The sequence below is a fragment of the Sinocyclocheilus rhinocerous genome, unplaced genomic scaffold, assembly GCF_001515625.1.
Source record: "Sinocyclocheilus rhinocerous isolate Xijiao unplaced genomic scaffold, SAMN03320098_v1.1 scaffold4561, whole genome shotgun sequence".
NCBI lineage: Eukaryota > Metazoa > Chordata > Actinopteri > Cypriniformes > Cyprinidae > Sinocyclocheilus > Sinocyclocheilus rhinocerous.
The window spans coordinates 1,872-10,440 of NW_015657966.1; the positions used below are offsets into that span (position 1 = coordinate 1,872).

The window sequence follows — 8,569 nt, forward strand, 5'->3', positions numbered from 1 at the left end:
TGGAGATGCACCTGTATATGTATATGTATATATATATATATATATATAATTTTATTTTTTGAAAATGACAGATCGTTTCGCTAAATAAGACCCTTATTGCTTGGCTAGGATCGTGTAGAGCCCTTTGAAGCTGCATTGAAACTGCAATTTAGACCTTCAACCCGTTGATCCCCATTGAAGTCCATTACATAGAGAGAAAAATCCTGGAATGTTTTCCTCAAAAACCTTAATTTCTATTCGACTGAAGAAAGAAAGACATGAACATCTTTTTCAAATTTTTATTCTGGAAGTGAACTAATCCTTTAAACCTGCAGTGCATATCTTTATTTAATTGAATCGCAGCCTTTGTGAATTCACAGTAGCACTATGCTTTATTATAATTTTTAAATGGTTGTAATATATCATGCAGCCTTAGAAGACGGTATAATAATGCTTTTCATGGATTCTTGTCTGTGGAATGTGCCACTCGAATTATTCGAGGAATCGTGGCAGTCCTAAAATTTGCACTTTGTTGAAAATGGTATAAAACCTTTTAAAAATCAAATGAAAACAACAAAAAAAGTGTGCTTTTATTGAATTTGCACTTGTAGTGTACTTCAAATCTTAAAAGTATAGTTTTAAAGAACTGTAATTGTAGATAATGTAGCATGAAATAAAAGGCCTCAAATGTGTACCTGAAGAGAGTTCAAATTAATGAGTGTTTCTTAACACACTTTATTAAAGTGCACCTATAAAGTACTAATCTCAAATTACAAGTTTTAGAGAAAAAATTTAATAATTTCAATAATCTTTTTGTCATGCATTGAAGTTTATTTTGATGTGTAATTATGCATATATTTAAAAACATGACATACAAGTTTAATTACATTATATTTTAGTTTACGATATGGCACTAGACTTTAACCATCTTTCAAAGAATTATGAATTTACATGTAAACATGCATTTAAGTCTTACTTAAATGGGCCAAGAAAGCACTCTTAAGTTAACTAGTTAATAACTAATTGTATTTAATATAAATTTTAACTATAACACAACCAATGTTTTCTCTAGGTCCATACTTCAGTGAGCAGAGCAGTTGAGTTTTTACAACTTACGACAGGAGTAGAGTTTCCACCTCCAGAAACAATGCTGCATGCATATTTGCAGTTTGAAGCCCTCACAGATCATGAATACAAGTATTCATGCCCCACCTGTGGCGATTATCCTCCGGTCGTGATCATGGGTGTACACAAACATACTGCTTCTCCATTATCAGGTATAAAAATTGTAATGCTGTTTAACATGTTGTTCTTGTCATAGTAAAATACTCAAGCAACTTTTTTCAGAAAATGACATTGAAAAACCTCCAGGGAATTTTAAAGGGGAGGTCAATCTGGAAGAGTTCTGGGAGTCACTGTCCAAAGAGATGATCAGTCGAGGATTTGTTGCAAGTACATGCATAAAGTGCTTATTACACTAAATTGTAAACTATTGGAAAGAATGCTGCATCTTATTTTCTTTTCTGCTGTTTTAGATGGCGGACACAATCCATTTGCAGTACCACCAAGTTATCACTTTTGGGCTCCTTGGATCGGCAAAAACACACGGCATTCAGACACTGTGCTAAACACGGAGTTTGAAAAAGTCCACTCTTCAAAGTCTGCATCAGAGATTTTAGAAATGACACTTACAGAGGAAAGACTCCGAGAAGAACTTTTCAAACAGAAGGTTTGCTTTATTACTATAACACTTTTAATGTGTTTTTTTTTTTTACATAAATTAATTGCATTGACATTAACATTCATAAAATAATATTGTTTTTGATAGGATGACGTGATTAGAAGTTTATGCAATGAATGTGGTGTGGACTCCACTGGATCTCGCAGTGATCTCCTTCTTAGATTGTCCGATGAAATGAAATCCAGGCAAACATATGACAAAATCTATTCAAAAATCTGGAGTGCCACTGGTGAGCTTAATTTTCACTCTACTGTTTTAACTCTATTCCTGTAAATGTGTAGTATAGTGGAAGTAATGCCAATATCTGTAAATTACTGCTTCTAACGTTTAAAAAAAAAAAGTTTATCTGCCAAATCAAAGTCATGTGGTGTGAACAACATGCACAGAAATGTCGTTGACCTTCTAATGACAAGGCAAAGGTAGTTAAAAATGTTGTTTCCCCACAAAATATTTATGAATTAGTAATTCATCACTTTTGTAAAAACACTTTTTACCTTGTATACACAATCAAAAGTTTGGGGTCAGATTTTTATGTTTTTGAGTCTCTTATTCTCACTAAGGCTGCATCATAAATGCAATAAAAACACTAATATTGTGAAATATTATTACATTTGAAAATATCTGTTTTCTATTTGAATTTATTTTAAAATGAAAATTACTCCTGTGATGGCAAAGCTGAATTAGTTCTCAAGAAACATTTAAAAATAGTTGTTGCTTAAAGGCAGGGTAAGCGATTTCTGGTAGCCAATGTTGATATTTGAAATCACCAAAACAAACACGCCCCTACCCCAAAAGGGTCTTGCCCCTATTTTGATAGCTCCGCCCCACATATACGTACGCAACCCAGGCAACGATTCGTTCTGTGAAACAAAGCAAAACCAATGTTACACCTTGTCTACGGACGTGAGCGGCGCGGCGCGGCGCAACAAATCCCCGACAGAAAACTGCTGCCGGGTTCTATTTATGACTTGCTGACACAAATTTCAAATGGTTTTCAATGGTCGTTTGATCGCGTCCAGTGTAGGCAGACTTTAGTTGTTGTAGACACGGTGTTACTCACCTATTGAGAAGAAACAAAGCAACCTCGGCGTCCGATCGCAGGCCTCCGCTCCTTGAGTTCTCTCCAGCGCTGGAAAGCTGATCCGATATTTACACGGGTCCTACTTCTTGCCTTATCGTTCCGCAGACGTTTTCCTCTTTTGTTTTTTATCCGCCATCTCTATCTTTCTGTCGCTCGGCTCGGCTAATGCCGTCCCATGCACTGAAAGCTCTCTCCTCCACATCATGAGTAGACACGCCCCTTATTGCTGATTGGCTACAAGTTTGTTTTGCTATTCGGCCCGAATCAGTTTTCTAAAGTGTTTTTGAAAAATTACATACCCTACCTTTAATATGTTTGTGAAAACCATGATTTTTTTTTTTTCTGGATTCTTTGATTAATAGAACAAAATAGAAATCTATTGTGACCTTATAAAATTCTGTTACCACTTTTGATCAATTTAATGCACATTAAGAATAAAATATTTTTTAAAGAAAATTCTCATTCCAAGCTTTAGTGTATTTTAAAATATTTAGTTGTATTTTGTAATTTGTATTTTAAAATTGTATTTAGTTAAAGTATTTGAAGAAAGATTTAAATATTAAAAGATTGTTCCTGTTATTAACCTATTAAATTGTTTTTTTCTTCTCTCTTCTGTGTTTTTCCGTCTATTATTAGGAGGCTGGGGAGTCATTATGTGCCCCTGTGGAATTGTTTACAGTCTAAAATGCAATCTTCGAGCTGAGAGCCATCAAGATTTTGCTGATTTGCTGTTATCATGGCATCATATGCCTAATGTCATAATTTATGACTTTGCACAGGCTCTCTCAAAACACATCAATCTAAGGGCACCAGAAGAGCTACCCATCTCTCCATTTGAAGGACGCCTGGTGGAACCCACTCAAGATAACACAGAACTGGCCAAGTGTGGACAGCTGAAAGTGTCCCTGCCCTGGCTGGATGAAAAAACCAGAGGCACAGAATCAGATCCTCACGGACACCCAGTGACGGGCTCATCTGATCATTACGTACTTTGTGACCGTTTTCATGAAGGCAGCACAGAAGATGGAGATGTTCTGAGGAAGCTCACCCTCGTGCCTCAGCTGGCCGACAAAGTCAATAGTGAGATTGCAGAGCAACTCTTTGCTCAAATGAAGAAAAACGACTACTTTTTGAACATGTCTTTGCCATCAACACATCTGTTTCAAATGAGGAACATCATTCACCACTATAATGAAAACAAGGCCAACAAACTGAGCACCAGATCAACCAAGAGTTTTGGATCCAACTTGCTGACTGAAGCTGTGTTGGGTACATTTTAGATTAATGTTATACAGTAATAAGCAACATCTGAAATGTTGTGGAAAGACATGGGTAAAATTACATACATATATATATATACATATCCTAATAGCACATATGTGCAGTATAAAAATCTTTAAAAAAATTTTTTTTTTTTTTTCTTCCTATTCTGTCTTTAAGCTTGACTGCACAGCACAGACAACCCACTGGAGTTGGAAACCATCATTTCTATTATATTTTTATCAAATGTTTGAATTTACTTTCATTCAAAGATGGCATTGTGCTTCCTGGACACTGGATTATTAAATTTTTTTGCCATTTGTATATAATGTAGCATTGCATATTTGTCTGCAAATTGCTTGTTTGTTTTTTGTTTTGTTTTTGTTCTCTTTTTTTCTATTTAGAATCATTTTCAATTTCAATTAAATATTCAACTGTAACTGCCTCATGGTGAGTTTTTGGTCTACATCCCTGAAGATATTCCTACAGGAGTGTTAAAATTGTTTAAACATGTCGTTTGGATATTTTATTTCTAGTTTTATTTTATTAGGATTTGTTATTGAATGTTTGTTTTGTATTCTATATAATTACACTCACATGACTACAAATACACTTTGTCTTATAATTACTGTTTGTAACATCATGAAAAAAGGGAATTGTATTATTATTTTACACTAATAAAAAACAAATGCTTTTTTAAAAAAAAAGTTTTTTTTTTTTTTTTTTTTAGTAATATTTGTTTATGGGTTTTATGTGCACACATGTAGAGTTGTTTATTTATAGATAGATACATACGTAGATGTAAGCTAAAATGAATTATGCTCCAGAACGTTAGGTGGCGCGATTGTAGTAATCTGTCGTTGGCTCCGCCCCGAGGCCGCTGCATCAATGGCTCCGCCCCGGTCAGGTTGATGCTCTTGCGCTGGAAAGCGGAGTTTGTGCACAATAGTGATGGCAGAAATATGGCTTTGTCTATCCAGCGTCAGTATAACTGTGACACATGATATGGACCCTGACAAGGTAAATTTGATGTTTGACCTATTTAAATCAGGTTACGTGCCTGAATGAGTCGCATAAATATTTCCATTTATTTTAAAATCCAATAAAATATCATTCAAGTTTGTTCCGTTTTATTGTACTGTTATCATTTTGTATTTAAGCATTCACATTGTGCCAGGAATTAAATTAAAAAATAGTCCTCTCTGACATCATAACGCTATAAAAAATATTAAACACCTTAGTTTTGAAGATACTAAATGTGTGTTGCATAGTTACATAGTAACTTAAGCCAGTCAGATATTGTAGGTCTGTCCCACCAAAAGTTACTATATTACTACAGAAGAAAAAAAGATAACATGGTATTAGACATTAACTAATAAAGAATCTAATTTTTTTTTTTTTTTAAGCAAACCCATATATACATTTATTATGGTTTTAGAACAGACGCAATAACTTTACTGTGTTTTTTTGGTAACTACTATTGTTCATTGCTTTTTGTAAGGGCACTAGGCCAGTTTTCTTCCCTCATTCCAGTTTAAAAGCCCATCATATTGTGCATGACAGTTATTTCTAATGTATCTGGTTGTGTGACTGTGGACAGAGCTCTGGAAAAGAGAAGGAATACGAGTGTGTGGAGCTTGGTGATCTAGACAGAAAAGAGAAAACCCCACGCCGCATTATTCATTTCTCCAGCGGGGAGACCATGGAAGAATACAGCACAGATGAGGAGGAGGAAGACAAAACACAGAACGCAAAGAAAGAGCTTCTGTCCTCCATAGACACTGTATGTGTGTTTGAACAAATTCTCTGAGAGATCCTTAAAGGGAAAGTTCACCCATTCTGTCATCATTTACTCACCCTCATATCATTCCAAACCTGTAATGTAGATTTTTTTTCTATACAATGAAAAAAAATCCGAATAAGACTTGAATATAACTTTCTTTTTTTTATCTTTATATTTAAGTCCAAGCTGACCTGGGGCCCGTATGTCTGGTTTCAGATGTGGAGAGCAGCTTCATCCACTATATCTGGTAAGTCTGTGATAAAACTGATGTGACAACCTGAACTTTGCTATTTTCCAGATTAAAAATGTATTTGCTGAAGTATATTGTTTGCACATTAAAGCCAATATCTATCATGTTTGCCTTCTCTGCTGATATATTTTGTCACAGATTTATTGCACAAAAAGTCGTAAATTAAACTCAATTTTTTTTTTTTATTGAGAACTAGTATCTTGTAGGGGGAAAAAGTGCATATAACCAAACATGTCAGTTTGTATAGATTAGAAGAATACTTTTAGATATTGTTTACAAATACTTTTTTAATGTCAGTTTTAAATTGTGCAAAAATATGATTTTTTTTACAAACCATTTGACTTTATAAATATAATAATTCTAATTAAATAAAAAAATAAATAACTTATTTTTACTACCTATCTACAATCATTGTTGTTGTTTTTTTTCACAGAAGGAGGAGAGAGATGAAGATACGCGGCTCTCTGAAGAGGCAGAGCACCTGTTTGAAGAGCAGCAAAATGATGAAGATGAAGATCCGGAGACCAACCAGCCCGACAACAACAGCACTCAAGTACAGATGACCAATGAGCTGGACCTTCACCCTTCTTTTGTACCCAACACAGTTCACATCCCAGCTCGTTACTAGTACTTAACTACAAACATATTTTGTCATATAATTGTGGTTTAAACACTAGCCACTATTCTTTAAAGCACTTATTACCACTCTGATTTCAAATAGTAACTTGTGTCTTCGACTGGCGTAATGCACTGATCCTGGGCCAGTGAAACTATATATACTGATCATGGTGCTAATGAGGAGGTGAGACCGAAAATGAATAACATGATTACATTGAACATTTCTACAGTATGTGTATTTTAATTGACTCTGTACAGTATGTATGTATGAGTTATTATTATTAATGTTGTGAAACATTTGATGGACCTCCATCAATACAGAGGCACATACCTCACACTAAATTTTCAGTTTTTATTTAATATACTGGTAATGCTTGATATTTGTCTTGTCATTGTTTGTACTGAATCATTAAATGGTTTTTAAAGAGAAGTGTAATTTTTTTAAATGAATGAATAAAATACTACAGTATTATATCTAATGAGACTTAAATGTTTTACCCCCGGTTTCACAGACCAGGCTTAAATCTAATCCCAGACTAAAATCTAAGTCTGAGCTGTTTCAACTGAAAGAAACTTGCTCTGACTGATCTTAAAATATGTTTAGCTGTGTTATTTTAGTATCATTGAGACACTGTGGGTCAAATTTACTAAACAGGGTAAATTAGTGTGAGAGCGCAATCCCATGAAAGCGGAAAGTTCTGGAGATGATTTACTGACAATCCACAAATTATAGAACAGATGCAGCATTTTATATTCATTAATGAACAACACAATCTGCAAAGAGCAACGCAAATTAGCATAGGATTGCAAACAAGCAGAGCCGATCATAATCAGGTGAGTGTAATCTACTAACAAAACACGCAAAATTGGTTAAGACATTATTTTTTGAGCGCTCAAATATCAGTAAATTGATTAAAGCAAACCTTAGTAAATCACCTTGCATGATTAATTTAAATAATTCAAATGAATACTCTCCCTTCTATAAATTTTGCATCTGAAAGGGAAACTCCTACAAATGCATATGCAGTAAGGTCAGCCATAAAAATAATTGTGGCCATGCTTTTTCATCGCTAATGATTCACTGCGTGTCTTTAGTAAATCCTGACAAATGCCAAGTGAGGGTTCGCACTGACACAAGCTGTTATATACACGTCTGGAGAGCCAGCTAGTCTTTACTCATTTTTATTTTGGTTGTAGTTTTAGTTATTTGAATACATCAGGTTAAATTAAATGAAAAGTTACATTTCCTTGGCAACTAATTGAAATAAAATAATACATTTTAAATAATCTTTAAAAAATATTTCAGTTAACATTTATTTCAAGTAACAAAAACGTTGTTTTAGTTAATTATAATTACCCTGGTGTTTAGCTCAGGGTTGGGTTTAGAAAATGCTTGATTTTAACCATTACATTTTTAAGGTTTGAAATGTGCTTGAATTTTGAATATCATCCTTTAAAATGCTTAGTGTGTGTGTGTGTGTGTGTGTGTATTTTAAGTTTATTTATGTATACTTTTGTGTTATTCTACACTGGCATTTCTTTACAGAAAACTAGTTAAGCTGCAATCCATCTGACTCTATTTTTGCCACTTTTACCATTACATTTTTAAGGTTTGAAATGTGCTTGAATTTTGAATATCATCCTTTAAAATGCTTAGTGTGTGTGTGTGTATTTTAAGTTTATTTATGTATACTTTTGTGTTATTCTACACTGGCATTTCTTTACAGAAAACTAGTTAAGCTGCAATCCATCTGACTCTATTTTTGCCACTTTTGGATTGTCATGGAAATGCAATATTGATTTTTCTTTTGCCGCTGAAGCAAAGGGATCATACAAAACATTATTTGCAATGGTTTC

The 8,569-nt window shown here is 34.0% G+C and overlaps 2 protein-coding genes across 4 annotated transcripts; both read left to right on the plus strand.

The window, feature by feature from the left end:
* Positions 1-1,049: 1,049 nt before the first annotated feature.
* Positions 1,050-4,387, plus strand: LOC107721806 (HMG domain-containing protein 3-like). 3 transcript variants are annotated; one of them, XR_001637740.1, is made up of 6 exons: positions 1,050-1,256; positions 1,327-1,431; positions 1,515-1,708; positions 1,808-1,949; positions 3,438-4,133; positions 4,242-4,265. XR_001637740.1 is itself a non-coding variant. In XM_016529974.1 (6 exons), exons 1-6 carry the CDS (start codon positions 1,127-1,129, stop codon positions 4,244-4,246), a joined length of 1,209 nt encoding a protein of 402 aa, XP_016385460.1. In that variant the 5' UTR covers positions 1,050-1,126; the 3' UTR covers positions 4,247-4,267. The 3 variants fall into 3 exon arrangements, 2 of the variants coding, with proteins under 2 accessions (XP_016385460.1, XP_016385459.1); XM_016529974.1 differs by having other exon boundaries at positions 3,438-4,070; positions 4,242-4,267; XM_016529973.1 differs by having other exon boundaries at positions 3,438-4,387.
* Positions 4,388-5,006: 619 nt separating this feature from the next.
* LOC107721800 (protein FAM177A1-like) lies at positions 5,007-6,722 on the plus strand. Its single transcript, XM_016529966.1, has 4 exons — positions 5,007-5,081; positions 5,662-5,844; positions 6,025-6,099; positions 6,528-6,722. Exons 1-4 carry the CDS (start codon positions 5,013-5,015, stop codon positions 6,720-6,722), a joined length of 522 nt encoding a protein of 173 aa, XP_016385452.1. The 5' UTR covers positions 5,007-5,012.
* Positions 6,723-8,569: the final 1,847 nt, after the last annotated feature.

Coding starts and splice junctions, on each gene's coding strand:
- LOC107721806 (XM_016529973.1), top strand. CDS start 1,127: ATGCTGCATGCATATTTGCAGTTTGAAGCCCTCACAGATCATGAATAC. Junction 1,432..1,514: donor CAGTCGAGGATTTGTTGCAA/GTACATGCATAA, acceptor CTGCTGTTTTAG/ATGGCGGACACAATCCATTT. Junction 1,950..3,437: donor AAAAATCTGGAGTGCCACTG/GTGAGCTTAATT, acceptor GTCTATTATTAG/GAGGCTGGGGAGTCATTATG.
- LOC107721800 (XM_016529966.1), top strand. CDS start 5,013: ATGGCAGAAATATGGCTTTGTCTATCCAGCGTCAGTATAACTGTGACA. Junction 5,845..6,024: donor TTCTGTCCTCCATAGACACT/GTATGTGTGTTT, acceptor TTTATATTTAAG/TCCAAGCTGACCTGGGGCCC. Junction 6,100..6,527: donor CCACTATATCTGGTAAGTCT/GTGATAAAACTG, acceptor TTTTTTTCACAG/AAGGAGGAGAGAGATGAAGA.